The 18,503-nt window shown below is 39.4% G+C and overlaps 1 protein-coding gene across 4 annotated transcripts in view; it reads right to left on the bottom strand.

Moving 5' to 3' along the window:
- ABCB11 (ATP binding cassette subfamily B member 11) overlaps positions 1–18,128 on the bottom strand; it is a 70,952-nt gene extending 52,824 nt beyond the window's left edge. Inside the window, exons 1-9 of one of the 4 annotated variants that reach the window (XM_061608569.1) lie at positions 18,080–18,127; positions 13,971–13,992; positions 10,774–10,822; positions 8,810–9,051; positions 7,453–7,540; positions 4,615–4,748; positions 3,137–3,308; positions 2,020–2,144; positions 1,521–1,695 (exon numbers count right to left, since the gene is read on the bottom strand). In XM_061608569.1, coding sequence (XP_061464553.1) covers positions 1,521–1,695; positions 2,020–2,144; positions 3,137–3,308; positions 4,615–4,748; positions 7,453–7,540; positions 8,810–9,051; positions 10,774–10,822; positions 13,971–13,992; positions 18,080–18,095 — 1,023 coding nt within the window. In that variant the 5' untranslated portion in view covers positions 18,096–18,127. Of the gene's footprint in view, positions 1–1,520; positions 1,696–2,019; positions 2,145–3,136; positions 3,309–4,614; positions 4,749–7,452; positions 7,541–8,809; positions 9,052–10,773; positions 10,823–13,970; positions 13,993–18,079 lie in introns of all 4 variants that reach the window. The other 3 variants (XM_061608570.1, XM_061608572.1, XM_061608571.1) reach the window with 3 other exon arrangements.
- Between the last annotated feature and the right edge of the window lie 375 nt (positions 18,129–18,503).

The raw sequence follows: 18,503 nt of genomic DNA, 5'->3' as shown, positions 1-18,503 counted from the left end.
AACTAAGGGAGCCATTTCAAATTTCAATACAGAGAGAGGGAGCAAGAATGCCAGGAAGGTTTAAGGGCTGCTCTGAAATATATCCTATATACTAATACTGAACTTATTCTCTGATTAGTGAACCTTATGTTGCCAAAATTACACCAGCCATGCACAAGAGAAAGGTCTCCGCAGGTTTGGGGGAATTCAAAGGTATGAACAAGTACAAAGAAACCCTAACAACCCCCCCAAAAAACGGCCCAGTGTGCATACTTAGTGGATACAGAATGCTGACTGACTATGGGGAGGGAGACAGAAAACTATGGGTGATGATGGAATGTAATCTTCTAGAAAAGAACATGGCTGTGCAGTGTATTGGCTCTCCAGGCTACCCATATCAGAAACTGCTGAGTCAGTTCCCAGGCTGTGTGCAGTTTTAGTTATACATTACAAGCAGCACCATGCCGTAGAGTTTGTTCCCTCTATAAACTGTTTTATATTAAAGTTACTGTTGTTATACAGGTGGGCTCCGCTTTACGGCGCTTTGCTTTTTGGCGTTCTGCTAATGCGGCATTGCGCAAATGCGGAATGTCCCCGCTTTAAGGCGCTTGTTCCGCTTTTACGGCGTTTTTTCTCGTCGTGCGCCATTTTTGCGTCATTTTCGCACAATGTGCACCATTATTGTCTATAAGTTCCGCTTTTCGGCGGTTTCCGCTTTTCAGTGGCAGTCCGGAATGGAACCTGTCGTATAAGCGGGGCCCGCCTGTATATCCTCTTCATTATACTTTTCAACTGGCCGGCTGGGACACTGAAACAGAAGCTCTCCTATTAGAAGATGAGGAATACACTGCAACATTACATTGCAGGCTCCGCTCATTAAAGATTAAATTGCAAAAAAAAAAAAAATCCCCAAACAGAGATTTTAAAGTGACTTTCTAATTCTGTACATCATAGTGACTTGGATCCAATAGTGCCTAGAGTGAGCAGAACAGTTCTCCAATTCATTCAAGAAGGGGGAATTTCCTGATCCTTCCTTATACCAGGGGTAGGGAATCTGTATACACACACACACACACACACACACACACACACACACACGTTGTTGGACTCCAACTCCAAATCAGCAACAGTCAGCATAGGCAATGGTCAGGAATTGTGGGAGTTGTAGTTCAACAACAATTGGAGAGCCACAGGTTTCTCATGCCTCCCCTACAGCATTCCAGGGTGCCCCCCAGCCCTCAGGAATGACTTTGTGGGGGGCACAGGTTACTACAGCAGGAAGAAGGGGGGTGAGAAAGCCCACTTCTCTAGGTCGACTTCTATTTGCAGTTTTTCATTTACAGTACAAGCCAATAGTTTAGTTTCTAGTAACAACAGCAATGTTATCAACACAGGTCAATCACCCATTCTTGAATGCAAAAGGATTGTTTTCTGACATGCACACAAAGTCAGATTTAATAATTTATAAAGCAGTCACCTGCTATGTCAAAGCAGTGAGCTGGCCAGAAGCATAAATGAGGGAAAGCATAAAAAAGCCTTACCTGTAACAGTGTGCCAGGTGAGTACTCCTCTTCCTCAAGGACCAGTTTTGATCCATACCAGAATGCTACTGCATAACACAGGAAAATGATACACCAGATGTAACCAGTGAAAAATCCCATTATTATTCCCTTTCTAATTCCCCAGTTTTGGGCAAACACTAGGTTTTTGTCATATCTGTGGAAAGAACAAAAGGAACATTCAAGAAGTGCATTTGGAAATAAATGGAGCAAATGTTTGGGGTTGATGTCAATTATTGCAAGAGAGGAATACTTGTATGTTACATGAACACTGTTAGTGGCAGACAGCATGCTCTGCATGCTGAAAGGCCCAGGTTCAATCCCAGCTAGGGGGAAAGTGCTTGGGGTGATGGATGGTGTTGATCTAAACAACAGCAAAGAGGAGGTTTCAGGTCCCTCCCTATGTTTTGTTCTTGAAATATCAGCTATTGTTCTTTAAATTTGTTTAAGTCTCTGAATCAGCCATGATATATGAACTGACCTTTCAACTTCTTTTCTTTCCCCTCCAAAAGCAGCCACTGTTCTGATGGATGAGAGCACTTCATCGGCCACAGCACCAGCTTTTGCATAAGCTTTTAATTCTCGACCTGTCAGCTTTGCCACAGCCTACAAAAAAAAAAAATCAGTAAGAAGATTCATTCAGGCAGGAAAGGTTTTTCTTCTTTGGGTTGCACAGATTCCTTGCTGTCACACTGGGTTATTATATAGCAATTATATAGCACATTCATAGTTTTTGCTCACTTCACCTGCTCATACTCTTATGTGCTAAACAGCTTATACAATAGATCAGGTTGGCATATATAGTACAATATAAGTGCATTTTAGGCAACATCATCATATTCTACTATACTCTAAGATTAGCTGTGTAAAATATTGATATTGTGCAAGTTTGGGAAGGCTAACCTAATGTATTGAGGTATAAGTTATTGCATGCCAGTTCCCACTTTTTCAGATGCTTGACGTGGTCACCTATGTGTAAAACTAACATTCAGGACACAATCCACATCCCACTGAAGTCAACAGCAGAATTCCAATTGGTTTCACTGAGGCTCTCCAATCTTAGTTTGATTATAGGAACCACTGTTGGAGAATCATGAAAAATAGCACTGTTGGAGAATAGTGAAATAGATGGTAATTGAATAGTTTTTTTTTTAACCCCATAGCAAATGGCTTTATCATGTTCTGTAGAGTTATTTTCTGGTATGGCCAATAACTTCAGAATCTTTTCATAGTTCCCCATAAAATAGCCTTATGTAGATATGAATGGCATTGTTCATCTGGTAAAGTACATCTGTCTCCCTCATTATTGAGAGAGCTATTGCTAGTCGGGCGGTATATAAATTTAACAAATAAATAAATAAATAAATAATTTGAAAACATTCCTTTTTACCCAGGCATTTGATTGCTGAAGGAGACAGTCCCTGTCAACCTGGAAATCGGATGAAAGAATGTTTTTAACTGTGACTGGTTTTAGAATGATTTTAGCTCTTTTTGAAAGTCATTTTCAAAATTGTTTTGTTGATGTGTTTGCCACGCTGGGCCCTTTCCGGAGGAAGAGCAAGATATAAATTTTAATAATGATAATAATAGTTCCATACCAGGCCAATCATTCCTGCTCCAATCCCAATTAATGGACTGATTGAGATAATAACCAAGGTCAGCTTCCAGCCTCTGACAAATCCTAACAGGAATCCACTAACAAAGGTGGTGAAGCGCTGGATAAAGACTGCTACTTGATCAGCAATAGCATCATTTATTTTATTTATGTCACTGTGGAGAACAAGAAAAGTTGAAGCAGCAGTTGCATTTTGCCCCCATTACAATTCCAAATGTGCATTTAAATTTGTTTCTACACTGGAGAAATCTTGATGACAGCAATTGGTCTCATTAGGTATTGATCCGTTCATTCTTCTGTTCAGACATTTTGGGACTTAGGTTCAAGGTACACAAGACTTCCTCTTAGATTCAGGTCAGGCAATCGGCTCATGGTGTTCTGGGACAGATAACTTGTTCTGTGCACCATCCCACTCTTGCCAACAAATCTGTGCTTACCCTTCTTCTCCTCCCTCCTCCCTGATTCTCCCTATAAGTTGGGGGACTGGTTGTGTTATGTTTCAGACATGGAAAAGGAAGATAAAGAAACACTGGCATGGTCACTTAAAAGAAAAAAGACATACTCATCAAGCACCACCAAGTTGATGGCAAGCCAGGTGATGGTGCAACCCAGCCTTCCCCAAACTGGCTATCCTCCGTATGTTTTGGACTACAGCTATAACATCTGGAGGGCACCAGGTTGGGGAAGGCTGGTGCAACCTTAGAAATCTTTGGTGACTTAGAATAATGTATATGTGATACTCCTGCCAGAAGGCTTGTGTCTGCTTCTTTCTACCTGCCACTAAGCCTCTGCTACCAAGTTTATGTACATCTTTTTGAACATACATGCAAACTGATGGTTCCCAAATGGTAGGTGGTAGAGGCTGAAGCAGAAATAATAGTGTTACCTTCCATCCCTTTAATATCTGTTATAGTCAGCAACAACTAAGGATGGACAAATCTGCCACATTTCTGCATCAGTTTGCAATTATTGTTTTTAAAGTTCTAATGGAAAGTCATCATCATTTTAGTGTGCATTTCTCTTAACATAGACATGTTTGCATGTTATTTTGCCTAATTCACACATTTTTTCCAAGCAATATTCCCCAATATAATGCATCTTTGTATGTTATTTTCACTACTACATGCCTTTTTAACCCACACTTTCCCCTAATATATGCATTTTTTGTTCACAGTTTGTGGTTGGAGAGCTGCATTGCAAAATGCAGAGAAGTGTGAATTTTGAAAGGTAGCTACATTTTGATTCACATATTGTTTTGAGAAGTACAAATTCGAACCAAATTTCTTGTTTATCCCTAGCAAAAGTCCCAGCAGCTGCTTAGAGTCAAATCCAAGTCTGGTACAAGTAATTGATGCTATCCCCACTCCCCACCACCCCCAAACTTACACAAATGCTCATTAGCATGCAATATCTTAAAAACATGCTGGCATCATCCATCAATGGATGTCCCAGATTACTCACTCAGAAATCCGTGTATTGAGTTCTCCCACTGATGTACAATCAAACCAGCCTATATCCATCCTCATTACTTTCCTGAAATAGGCTTTTCTGATTTGTTGTGTCTGCCGAGCGGCTGAGATTACCCATAAGCAGATCTGCAAAGACAAAACCAAGGGGGGTGGGGAAGAGCCACAATTAAAAGAAAAACAACCTTCCAGCAACTGCTAAATCATAATGCAGAAGTTGACAGCACCGCCAGCTAAACGGAATATATTCTAGTTTCAACTATACTTGGCACTGATTAATATGACTTCTCTCTATAATAACCCTGCATAAGCTTTATAAACTGATTCAAGCATCTTCCACAGTTATACCACATTGGCAGGAACAGTCACACTCAGAACATTAGTGGAAATTGCCTGGGTATAACCAGGAACAGAAAATATATAACATAGGGTTCTTTATGTGCTTGTGACAGGAGTCAGGTAACATACTGTGGTTTCCAAGCTTTCTACTTCCAGAGAAACCTTTCCACATGAAATTGTCTTTCAAGGAGCCACTGCACATAGCAAAGTATTCTAGGGAACAAATTCATTTAAGACATGGTGCAACCCAGGTGGTTGGACCTCTCCACGGGTGAGAATACACCCTATAGGGAACCTTGTCGGTTATTACTGATCTTGACACTGAAGAACCCAATGTCAAAACCACTTCTGAAGCTGTATGATTTATGGGCAGATTGCTACATGGTCCCTGGGTGCGGCAGAAATTTGCTATTTAAAAAAAAATCTTCAGCATTCTTGTTTGAATTTATCCTAATAAACACATTTGATATGCAGTTTTGACTAATGTACATGTTTCTGCAAGCAAATTCTAATATAATGCATTTTTGTATGTTATTTTCACTAATATATTGTTTTTTGTGCACATTTCCCCCTAATGTATGCACTTTTGTAAACACTGGTTGATTAGAGAATTGCATTGCAAAATTTGGATAAATGTGAATTTTGAAGGATGTCTGCGTTTCTGTTCTCATAATGTTTTGGAAAGTGCAAATTTGATAGATTTGGATTTAAATGCGAATTGAAGAATTTCTCCTCCATCCCTAATAGACAAGTACATAAGTAGGCTTTGTATAGACCCTATGTAATAGCAGCATAACCATTGTTTTAGAGTACCCAAGATATAAACACAGTGGACATGATCCAATCACCTATGGCTGCCGTACTTACATATGCAGGATTCTCACTTTCTCCCATCACAGATGTCCACAGGAAGTTAGGAGAAATGGGAGGGATGCAGGGGAATGCAAGGCAGGGTCTTTTTCATGCCTGCACCCCAACTGTGAAACTCCCTGTGACTGTGCCCCAACTTTGGGGAAGAGAGGTTGGCTCCTTTTTTGTGGTCTGCTTGAGACAGTTTTGTTCCACCAAGTTTTTTGAAGTTCTTAATCTTGTTTGCTCTTGGACTTGTTTTGTTTGTTTTACCTTGGCTATTTCTAATGTTAGGTGTTATGCTATCATACCATCATGATGTCACGCAGTGTGACATTGAGGGTGGGGGTGGCGGCAGGGCAGCAAGATGCAAAGACGGCTGACTGGCTATAGGATGTTCAGGATAGCAGCAGCACAACAGCTGAGGCAAGTGGGTTGGGGTGGTGACTGGGGGTTCCTGGGGGTGAGGGTCAGTGGGTGGTGAGAGAGTGAATGAACAAGTGGGCTACGCAGTGGTGACGGCTGCAGCCTGGGCAGGAGGGCAGCAGAACAACAGCCAAGGCAAGCAGGTTAGGGTGGGGAGTGTGGGTGTCTGGGGGTGTGGTGGTGGTGGGGAGGTGGGGGGTGGCAAGAAAGCAAATGAGTGCTGTGAATTGCAGCATGACTGAGCCAAGGGGAGGAGACCGAACACAAGAACACATGGGCAGCAGCACTTGGCGGTTGCTGGTGATGGACTGGTTGACCCACTTCATGGAGGGCCCTTACAGTAAGGCCTACCAGGAGCCAGATCTGTGGCTTGCCCAGGCCACTACCACTGCTGCCCACTCGCTGGCCTCCCCTCAGTCATTTGCTTCCTTGCTTGATCTCCAGGCTGTGTGGTCTAAAGGTCAGGGGGAAGGGGGGCTTAGCAAGGTCTAAAGACGGGAAAGGGAGGGAGTTTAGCAGTTGCAGGAGGTGAAAGGGGAAGGTCTAAGGGTTACCATAGGGTGGAGTTGGGGTTAGTGAGGAGTGAGGGAAGTTTGGTGAGTGTAGGCAGGGTTGGCAAGCAAAGCAAGCGGGGGGCAACCCCTAGTTAATTAATATTTTTTAAAAAGATATTCAATTGTTATAAGGCATCCTGGGAACTCTTTTTTAGGGCCACAGGTGGTACATAAGTGTTCTTATAAATAAATACTCAGTCTCTGTTTGGTGCAAGTTAGTCATGCTCTAAGCTTGTATCAAAGGACAGAGGAGGGCTGGATGTGGATACAGGAGGCAGACACAAATCTCCTGCTCCCTGTAATCACCTACTGCTCAGCCCAAATATGTGTAGGTCAGGGAGGAGGAAAGTGGGGCTTTATCAAATCTATGGGAAATATCTATGCACAATGGTTGGATTGTGCCCAATATTTTCTGATATCTAACAGTTATATCAATCAATAATTGTTTTGTTTTTGACATAAGAATCTTCTTGCTTCACAAACCCAATGTGGAGAGAATGGTTAATGTGGTGCAGATAGTCTAGCTTACATGCTGATTTACAGATTTATTATGACGACAAGGACTTGATTGATAATCTTATAATACACATCCACCTTGAGAGTTAAATAATGAGATTGTTTTCTATTCTGGAAAACCACATAAGGAAGTAAATAGTAACACTGACTTGGAAATGTCCAAGCATAAAGACGGCACAGCCGATTCCTCCATAGTAACTTGCAAAATAGGTCATTTCCCTTTCAATGTCCAGCAACCTATTAAAAAAAAAGAAATAATTAAACAAGATATAATCAAGATTTATGACCTTATTGAATCAACCCATCTTGCATTTATATGTGTGCTGATTTAAAATCAGAAATAATGGAACTTCACTTGCAGCTAGATGAACTTACTTCCACATTGTTCTTTTGCTCAGTCAATATTTGGGTATGAACTTAGAGAGGACAGACCAATTCATAGCAAGGGATTACAGTGAAAACACAGAACTCACAATCAAAAAATGATAGTAGTAGACAATTATTCTGACAAAATAGATCCACCGTGTTCTCCATTAATATAATTTACTAACAGCTTTGAATGATGTATAATTCAGCAAGGGCAAAACAACGAATGAAGATTAAATATTGATCAGAATTTGCATAAAATGATCCAGTTTCAAACTATTTCCTTGTGGAAGATGCCAAGTAATATAAAATATATCTAAAAAACTAAGGCTGCAATCCTCTGCGCATTGACCTGGAAGCAAGCTCTACTGAATTTAGTGGGACTTCTGTGTAAACATGCATAAAAGTGCTAAATTTGAACCACAGCCAGAAAAGCTGCTTAGGTGAGACAAGTCAAGTCTACCTTAAGTTTAGTTCAGTAATTTTTGTCCCTGAAACCCAAGTACGCTACTATTATCAATTTGTGAGTTGCAGTTGCAGATCTTGAAGCCAAAGGAAACTTTATTTACCTTTGTGTGATATACTGTGAGTAATTGTGCACAACAGCTATAAATATCAAAAGTCAAGATGTATCCTTTTTACTTCTACAAAACCAGAGAAGGACAAGGCAAACCTGAAAAAATGACTGAAGAATTTCGATTTTTACACATTCTGGCTTGAGCTGACAGTTGGTAAAGCTGACTAGACTCAATGGTCATGTGTGCATAGTTTAAAACAAGCAATTAGCACCCAATGAGCAAGTAGCAACATCTCCAGTTCTGGAGAGGAGGCAACATTAATCCAACTGAGATAGGAAATGGGCGAGGACCATTATTTAATATATGAAATTTGCTATAATGATTATTTATTTATTTGTTTGCTTGTTTTATATCCCACCCTTCCTCCCAGTAGCTGCAAATCCAACACCCAGTTTCATATGCTCATACTCATTGACTTCAATGGGGTAATCACAAGTAAGTGAGGGCAGGATGGTAGCCTTAGATAGAAGATCAGTTGGTTTCTCTTCTGTGCAAGAATGCAGAAGATTGCAGCCAATGGCATTTAATAACATGGAGGAAATAAAATCTTTTGTTCACGTACCCGCAACTCATTGATGAATTACTGTCATTTTGGTGATGGGAATTGTTGATCCACACTATAGTGTTATTCACACATGCTTTGTTTGGATCGCTAAGCTCTTGTCTCTCAATGTCATATTGAATAAACGTGTCTGTCATTATCCCAAAGACAAGCAACATGGCTGGCTGGGCGACTCCATGAAGAGTGGCACAGATGCCACCCCAAACCATTATTAGTATCTCAGATGAAGAAGCAAATCTAAACTATAAGGGAAAAACAGTTTAAAAGTCTTAACAAGAAATGTTTTCATTTGTGTATTAAAGGTTCATTGTTTTTACTAACAATGGTTGAAATCCAAGGCTGCTGTGGATCCAGAACTGCTTTGATCCAATGGAGGCATTGGTTAAAGTAAGAGGAAATGATTTTTGCTAATTCCACCTTCCTGCTGCACCCTCCCTGCAGTAATCTGTGTGGATGGCACAAGGATTGCAGAGGAAAGGCAAAAATCAGTGAAAATCCCCTCTCGTTCTCTTACATTAGCTGACACCTCCACTGGATTAAGAGCAACTCCATGTGCAGAACTGTAGTACTGGATTTCATCCTGTGTAATGCTAGGCTCCACCATTCCTTCTTGGGATGTCTATTGTGCCTTCCTAGTGATGGAGATTATGTTTTTTCATATAGATAGCAGCATGTGACCTTCAAAATAAATTTAATATCCCCAGAAACAGTGGTGGATGGTTCCCATTGCGACTAGCAGGGTGAAAGGCAGGGAGCCCAAAGAATAGGTGGAGCCAGAGCTAGACAGTAGGTGAAGCCAACTCATTCTAGTTTTGCCCCCATCAGCTCCTGAATTCTACAAGGGGCCAAGACTGAGACTAAGGGGGAGAAGAAAGCTGACAGCCAGGGCCACCCCCTGGACTGGTTGTAAGTAGGAAGGGTGGCAGGTGGAGGCTGGCTGAAGGCATGCTGAGATTGGTGGGGCAGTGCCCCATTTGCCTTCATGGACTGGGCTGCACTGCTCTGAACAGATAATTAGAACAAAGGGGTCCTATTGGTCAATACCTGGAAAAATTACTGACATTCTGAATCTCTAGAAGTTTGTTTGATTGGCAGCAACACAGTAATTTTGCCAGAAGAGTTCACTTCACTGATCTAGAGTGGGTCGGGCAGAAGGCAGACTGGAATCTAATGGTAGATGTCTCAGTGAATGAAAGTATTGGCAAGGGTTTCTGACTCCCACCGGCGGCTGGTGACTTCATGTCAGTGGGGCAGTGGAATCCAACTTTTGAGGAGCTGTCCCAGGTGATTAATCTATTGGTCTCCCAACTGCTTAACATTTAACAAGTTTTGTTTGTTTTTAAAATAATGTGCTTTCTGTTCTGGTACCGAAAACAAATTCCTGGGATGAATATGTGATCAGACATACCCTGTTTCTTAATTCCTAGGACCTAACTAGATTTGTGCTTAAATACATAGCAGCCAGCAATGTATCTTGCTTTTCCTTAACTACTTACAGGGATGGAAGAGCCCAATTTTCACTCTTCATAGTGTATGAGAGGCTTGTCTCTTCACTTACCCATCAAAATTGGAATGGAGATCACCCCACCACGCAGGGTTAGAAGCCTTAGAAACAGTCCCCACTGGCACCATCAGTGGGAAGGTGAAGAGATACACCTTCCCTTCCCATGTGCTACCTTCACAGTAAGACCCATGTTCCCCCATTATTAATTTAGGAAAAACAAGATATGTAGCTGTCTACTATGCATCTAAATATACTATAGTGTGGTCCTTAGCGTATGTCTGTCTGCAGGCACCACCATTTGCACCTGGGCTCCAGTTAGTGGACCTCAGAGTTCTAGTATTAGTAGTAATAGAAATAAATAATAATAATAAAAAAGTTGTTCCCATAGGGTGGAAGTATGACCACCCCAATCTAAAGTACCATGCCATATATATGAAATGTTGCAAAAGAATTTTATTACCAGCTGAAAGAAGCCAACTCGAATTTCATTCTTATTTTCGTCTGATGTCCTTTAAAGAAAGTACAATGTGTGGATTTATAAAGGTTGCATTTTGTTGTTTGTTTCAGATACACTAGAAATCAGATCACTTTGCTGGATTGTCCAGATGATTGAAGAGCCTCTTTATAGACCCAAAAGATTGGCTGGGAGTAAAGGCAGCTCCATCGTACCACCACCAACCCCTGCTCCCCCCCCATTAACATATTCAATCTGTGATGATACATGCTACTGTATTTATTTATTTTATTTATATTTCCATTTATAAACTGCTTACTATCTGACAGATCTCAAAGCAGTTTACAATAGAATACACAAGGTACAATAAAAAAAACTCAGATTAATTTACAAAGCAAAATACATGAACAATATCCATATACTTTGTATCTTTAAGATGAAAAGAATCTTAAGAGCAAGCCTGTCAGGTTTGTCAGTTAAAGGTTAAGTTCAATTGGTTGATGTTGTGTGTATATATGTGTGCTTGGTTATTAATTAAGTATCTATTCTAAATTACTACAGTGAAGTTGGAACTTCATATGGAAGACAACACATAGTACCAGGAGTGAAAAACATTGTATGAAGGTAAAATTGAATATTTGAGGGCTCCATGTCCTATACATCTGTCACATGAGGCAGCTGAAAAACAGAAGTGATTTAAGCAGGAGTTTCAGATTTTCTTGTTGGCTATGCAGTCAAATATGATTATATAATTGCTAGCAGAAGGTGGAGAAGTTCCATACTTTCTGCAAAAAAAAGACCAGGAGCAGACTGCGGTACAGATCATGAACTGGTCGTATCGAAAATCAGAGTAAAGCTAAAGAAGACCAACAAAGCAATCATAATGCCAAAATACAATTTAAATAACATCCCAGAAGCATATAAAGATCAAATAAGGAACAGGTTTGAGGCTTTAAACTTAGTTGACAAAGAACCAGAAGAACTATGGAATGAAGTCAGAGACATTATCAGAGAAGAATGCAAAAAGACAATACCTCTAGTTAAAAAGAGAGAAAGACCCCAATGGATGACTGAAGAAACTCTTCAAATGGTTAAAGAGAGAAGGAAAGCAAAAGCAAAAGGAGATAGAAACACAGTCAGAACCCTAAATGCAACAATACAGCGACTAGTACGTAGGGACAAAGAGAACTATTACAATAGTTACTGTATAGAAATAGAAGAGGACAACAAAAAGGGTAGAACAAGAGCCCTGTTCCAAAAGATTAGAGAAATGAAAGGGAAATTTAAACCAAGAGTAGGGATGTTGAATAATCAACAGGAGAATACACTTACTGACCGAGATGAAATAAAAGGAAGATGGAAGCAATACACTGAAGAACTCTATAAAAGAGATGCCAGGATGACAGATTCATTCACGGAGGAACCATATGATGAAGAACCAGAAATTTTAGAATGCGAGGTGAAAGCTGCTCTTAAAATACTTGGAAGAAACAAATCACCAGGAATAGATGGCATACCAATAGAGTTGCTGCAAGCTACTGAGACTGAATCAGTCCAAATTTTGACAAAAATTTGTCAGCAAATATGGAAAACTAAACAATCGCCCAAAGACTGGAAACGTTCAATATACATCCCAATTCCAAAGAAAGGGGATCCCAGGGAATGCAGTAATTATTGAACTATTGACTTAATATCCCATGCAATGCTCAAGATTCTACAACAAAGGCTCTTACCATATATGGAGCGAGAAATGTCAGACGTCCAAGCTGGATTTAGAAAGGGAAGAGGCACCAGAGATCATATTGCAAATATACGTTGGATAATGGAACGGACCAAGGAATTTCGAAGAAAATCACCCTGTGCTTTATAGATCACAGCAAACATTTGGTTATGTAGATCATGAAAAACTATGGAATGCTTTAAAAGAAATGGGGGTGCCCCAGCATCTGATTGTCCTGATGTGCAACCTATATTCTGCACAAGAGGCTACTGTAAGGACAGAAGATGGAGAAACCGATTGATTCCCCATCGGAAAGGGTGTGAGACAGGGGTGTATTTTATCACCCTATTTATTTAATCTATATGCAGAACATATCATACGGAAAGCAGGACTGGACCAACAAGAAGGAGGTGTGAAAATTGGAGGGAGAAATATCAATAATTTAAGATATGCAGACAATACCATACTACTAGCAGAAACCAGTAATGATTTGAAACGAATGCTCATGAAAGTTAAAGAGGAAAGCACAAAAGCAGGACTGCAGCTGAACGTCAAAAAGACTAAAGTAATGACAACAGAAGATTTATGCAACTTCACAGTTGACAATGAGGACATTGAACTTGTCAAGGATTATCAATATCTTGGCACAATCATTAACCAAAATGGAGACAATAGTCAAGAAATCAGAAGAAGGCTAGGACTGGGGAGGGCAGCTGTGAGAGAACTAGAAAAGGTCCTCAAATGTAAGGATGTATCACTGAACACTAAAGTCAGGATCATTTAGACCATGGCATTTCTGATCTCTATGTATGGATGTGAAAGTTGGACAGTGAAAAAAGCTGATAAGAGAAAAATCAATGCATTTGAAATGTGGTGTTGGATAAGAGCTTTGCGGATACCGTGGACTGCAAAAAAGACAAATAATTGGGTGTTAGAACAAATTAAACCAGAACTATCACTAGAAGCTAAAATGATGAAACTGAGGTTATCATACTTTGGACACATAATGAGAAGACATTCATTAGAAAAGATAATAATGCTTGGAAAAACAGAAGGAAGTAGAAAAAGAGGAAGGCCAAACAAGAGATGGATTGATTCCATAAAGGAAGCCACAGACCTGAACTTACAAGATCTGAACAGGGTGGTTCATGACAGATGCTCTTGGAGGTCACTGATTCATAGGGTCGCCATAAGTCGTAGTCGACTTGAAGGCACATAACAACAACAATGCAGTCAGATGATAAGCCAGATGGACAGAAAACAGCTATATTTCATAAAGTTTACTGAAGCAGTAAACTTGTATTATTTCTTTGAGTCGTCTGTACCAGGCAGTGGTGGAAAAGTTTGAAAAGTACTGTCTTCCTAAAAGTAATGCAATAGCGGAAAGATATAAATTTAGATCAAGGGATCAGCAAACGTTTGAAATGTTTCTTTCAGATTTAAGAGCAAAAATGGACTAATAATAATAATACGTCTGACTTGCCTTTTTGGAGAGCCAAGGGCTCCTGTTGGGAGGAAGGGCAGGATATAAATCAAATAATTAATAACGAAAGAAATTGGTCATAAATATTGGAAAGATATTTGTTGGAGGAGTCTGACTTGACATTGGATAGAGCTATGCAGTTATGTCAAGGAGCAGAATTACAACAGAAAACAGAGAAGAGGTTCCCAATGAGCAGGTTTCATATATTCACCCCTGTTGATGATTGAAAAATCTTCATCATTTGACTACATCAATTGGAATTATAACCTTTTTTATTGCATTCAGATGCACAAGAGCATCCAACAAAGTGCAATAGGGTTTATGATATTGATGTTTCCCTGAAAGGAAGAAATATTCACAAGGATATTGAGGCATTTATGGATCTTTAGCTGCCATTCATATGTATTCTCCATTAGTTGAAGAAGCAGTGAAATGAATTTCAATCCAGGAGATCTCGTCCTATATTTACTGGATAATTGTTTTGTCGTCCGCATGTGCTATACTGTTTATATATTTTCAGTCTTGTGTATAGCTGTTAAATAATTTAATTTTCTACTTGTACTGCATTGTTTGGACTATTTCAGTATTTGTCAATATTTTGGTGACCTTTGTTTATTTTGTTTATTCACTCAATATTATTCTTCATTTGGTTCCTGTGACTCTGTCTTTTTTTGTAAGCAGCAGAATTACACCAGCAAAGCTTCAGAGTGGTGGAAGAATCAAAGCTGAAGAGGCTGCAGAAAAGATCAGGCAGTTGTTTAAAAAGTTTCAGTCACCTGGATTTGCTCTCTGTAGATAGCGTAATGGAATGCATAGTTCAAGAAGCTGTCCAGCCTAAGGTGTCACATGTTTTTGTTGTAAGGAATGCCATTATTTTGCAAGTGTTTGCAAGCAGAAATTCACTAGTACAGTGGATGATGAGCTGTGCTTGCAGGGAGACAGGATTACAATGGCTCATCGGGATAAACAGCAGGGATTGCTAAAGGAACTGGAGGAAGAGAATGCCCTCTTGGGGGGTCATAGAGAAGTCAAAATCTACTTTGATCTAGACTATAGATTTAGATAGAAATGCAACTTTTATTTCCATTTTATTTCCATTTGAATAAACATTTTTATTGGATGGGGGGGCAGACAAAAATTGTTACTGAAACAGGACTTGAGTGTTTAAAGGGACTCACTGAAAACATATAAAATTCTTCTGTTATTTTGTAATTCATACAGTGGAAATGCTACTGAAGTGGACCAGTGTTGTTAGTTACTAGTTTGTGTGGGGAACAATTTTTTAAATGTGAATTTTCAGATAGCTGAAGGTTTCCTTAATGTCTTGAGCAGATTTGGAGAGAGTGTGGGGGAAGGAGAGGGGGGAAATCCTGCAAGCTGAAATCCTTATACTGATGGGTTACTTACTTAATGCTGAATTGGATGTAAGGCATTGCTGTGAGTTCGGTGCATGGTCAGAAAATTGAGGATTTATTTCCAAATCTTTTGAAAGGTATAGGAATTGACTGTGATGGAGTCTTTTCAGGGTGAACATTGTATTTGAAGGAAGTATCAAATCCATACAATAGGTTTTATCTGATTTATCTGCTATTGAAGTGTATTCCTTAAAAGTCTAAGAGTGGTCATTCCTCACTCTTTGATATATGAGATGCTACAGTGTATTCACAAAGGGCATTTAGATACTAGAAAGTGTAAGTGCAGAGCTCAAACAGTTATTTATTGGCCTGATTTGAACTGTAATATAGAACCTTTTGTAAAAGATTGTGAACTTTACCATAAATATCAGGATAGTCAAGTAAAACTGCTGATGACTATTAATATGGATTATTAAAGTCTGGGGTCTAAATGGGAATGGATTTGTTGGAATCTTAAGGACTCCATTTTTACTTCTTTTTGACTACTAGGCACATTATCCAGAGATACGTGAGTGAAATAATCTGACTGCAAAATATGTCATAGGTAAGTTGAAAGCTGTTTTTGCAAGACCTGGTATTTCACAGACTCTTATGACAGATGGATCACAATTTAGTTGTCAGGAATTCAGAAATTTTGCTTCTCATTATGAATTTAGGCATGCAATGTCTTGTCCAGGATATCCTCAGGTGAATGGATTGGTAGAGAATGGTGTCAAAATAATTAAATGAATACTATTTAAAGCAAAACAAACAAATACTGATGTTTGCTTAGCTTTATTAAATGACAGGGCAGCACCTTTAGAATATGGATCTCCTTCAGAGTTGCTGTTCAATAGGGGGCTTCATACTTGGTTGTTGATGGTTGGTGATATGGGGTGTTATGATCAAATAAATAAGGAGAATTTTAAGGGGGCAAGTAAGAAGAAATATACTATGATAGAGCAGCAAAGATATTACCACCATTGCATAAAAATGATAGAGTAAGACTGCATAATGGTAAATGCTGGAGTAAGGAAGCAACAGTTACAAAGCAAGTAGCACCACATTATTTTAAGATGATGTTGCAAAAGAGGTTAGAGACCAACAAGATACAATGGAAAGACAAGAATATGAGTTATAACGTTCTACACACATCAGAGTCCCACCAAAATAATTAATTGACTATGATGCATGAAACATCTGATTTAGGTAGTTAGCTTAAGATGTTATAGTATATATATATTTAAAAAATCAAGTCTGTGTGTAAGGGGAAATTGTGATAATATATGTTACTGTATCTTTAAGGTGAACAGAATCTTCAGAGCAAGCTTGTCCGCTTTGTCAGAAAAGTTGAGAATTCAGTTGATTGATGTTGTACATGTATGTGTGTTTGCTTATTAATAAAATATCTGTTCTACTTTGCTACATTGAATTCGGAACTTCATATAGTAGACAACACACAATCCAAGCCAGTAGTCAAGAATTTTCTAGGATCTTGAGAAGCTCACTGGATTCCTGAGAAACCCAGTTTCATTGCATGTCCTAAGCAGTATTTTACAGATGCCTGATTACAGAAGCATATTTCATAGGCCCCTCTCATGTAATAGATATTGACTGGCTTAATAATAAAACATTTGCAAATATAAAATATTAAAGTGTAGTATTATGCCATTTATCTAATTTTCATAGCCTATGAAAGAAGATATTTTCTTTTTTAATTAAAAGAGAACATTGTTATTTATAATGAGCTGTGGATGGACCCTATTTTAGTCCCCTACTGCAGTCCGGGAAGGTGCCTGAAGTATAGGTGAGAAGAAGATTAAGCACACTGCAGAAGGGAATGAGGTTCTTGGAACAATGACCCAAGTTGATTCAGTGATGGGAGAGGCTAAGAGCCTAATCTGATGGATTAGTGTGTGCTACCTGAAGGGTTACAAGCTGTGATTTACTGTTGCTATCACTGAACCACCCATATACTTGCATGGCATCAATATGTGCATTGAAACCCAATATGTTGTTGCTGTTGTGGGTAACTCATTCTGACAGAATTTATCACACATTACACGCCTATGGAAATCTGTACTGTCCTGCCCAGTGATAAAGTGATTCTTCTGCACTTGAGCAAAAATATGAGGAAGAAGGGAAGTAGAAAAACTCTTTTTACCACTTGGCAGAATGATACAGGTGACAATGGTACTGAGTGGTTGGCTGCATGCACACCATGGTAAATGCCTATATTACACAGTGGCATGATGATATGGAAGATGAGGTACATGAGTGGGGAGTTTCTAGAAATAGGTTAATACTAGGGTTTTAGCTCTTTGGATTGGCATGTTAAACTTTCTTGTTACAGAAGAGCTCTGCTAGATCAGTACAAAGGCCCAGCTAACCCAGCATCCGGTTTCCCACAGTGGCCAACCAGATGCATATGGGGAGCCTGCAAGCAGGACATGAGGGCAACAGCCTTCTCACACTGTTGTTCCTCACCAATTAGTAATTCAAAGTCATGCTGTCTCTGATCCTGGATATAGTTTACAGCTAATTATTAGCCCTGTCCACCATGAATTTGTCTAATCCCATTTTAAAGCTATCTAAATTGCTGGCCACCAACACTATTGTGGTAGCAAATTCACTCACTTTGCCACCATGACCCTGGAAAATTTAATGAATGGGTCCAGCAATCATCCTGCTGGAAGAGTAACCAGCTAAACTTACTTGTTCCCCTTTGCATTGTTATTTGAAGACATTTCTTTTTTAGTATTGAAATACCTGTAAAAGACAAAACATCCTCCATGAATTCATGCACTGCCAATCAAATTTATTTTATCTATCAAAATGTATATTATCAACTTATATTATGACATAGATTTCAATGAGAATATCATTTTGAAATACATGGTACCAGATTTTATTTTGAATCAACTTGAAATTCACCATGTAAAAGAAGATTACAGTAAGATTCTAAAAACCTCTACTCCCTGGAGAGGTCTCATTTTTACACCGTCCTTATGCCATTTGCCCACAGTACAACCCATCCCTGTCACCATTCTCTGACTAGCTACTACCACCCTTTCGTCCTCATCCACAACACAGTTTCTTGGAAGTACATTTCATTGATTTCAGTAGAACTTCCTGTGAA

The sequence above is a fragment of the Rhineura floridana genome, chromosome 2, assembly GCF_030035675.1.
Source record: "Rhineura floridana isolate rRhiFlo1 chromosome 2, rRhiFlo1.hap2, whole genome shotgun sequence".
Lineage (NCBI taxonomy): Eukaryota > Metazoa > Chordata > Lepidosauria > Squamata > Rhineuridae > Rhineura > Rhineura floridana.
Note: the sequence above shows the minus strand (reverse complement) of the source record. Positions and strands in the feature narration are given on the sequence as shown.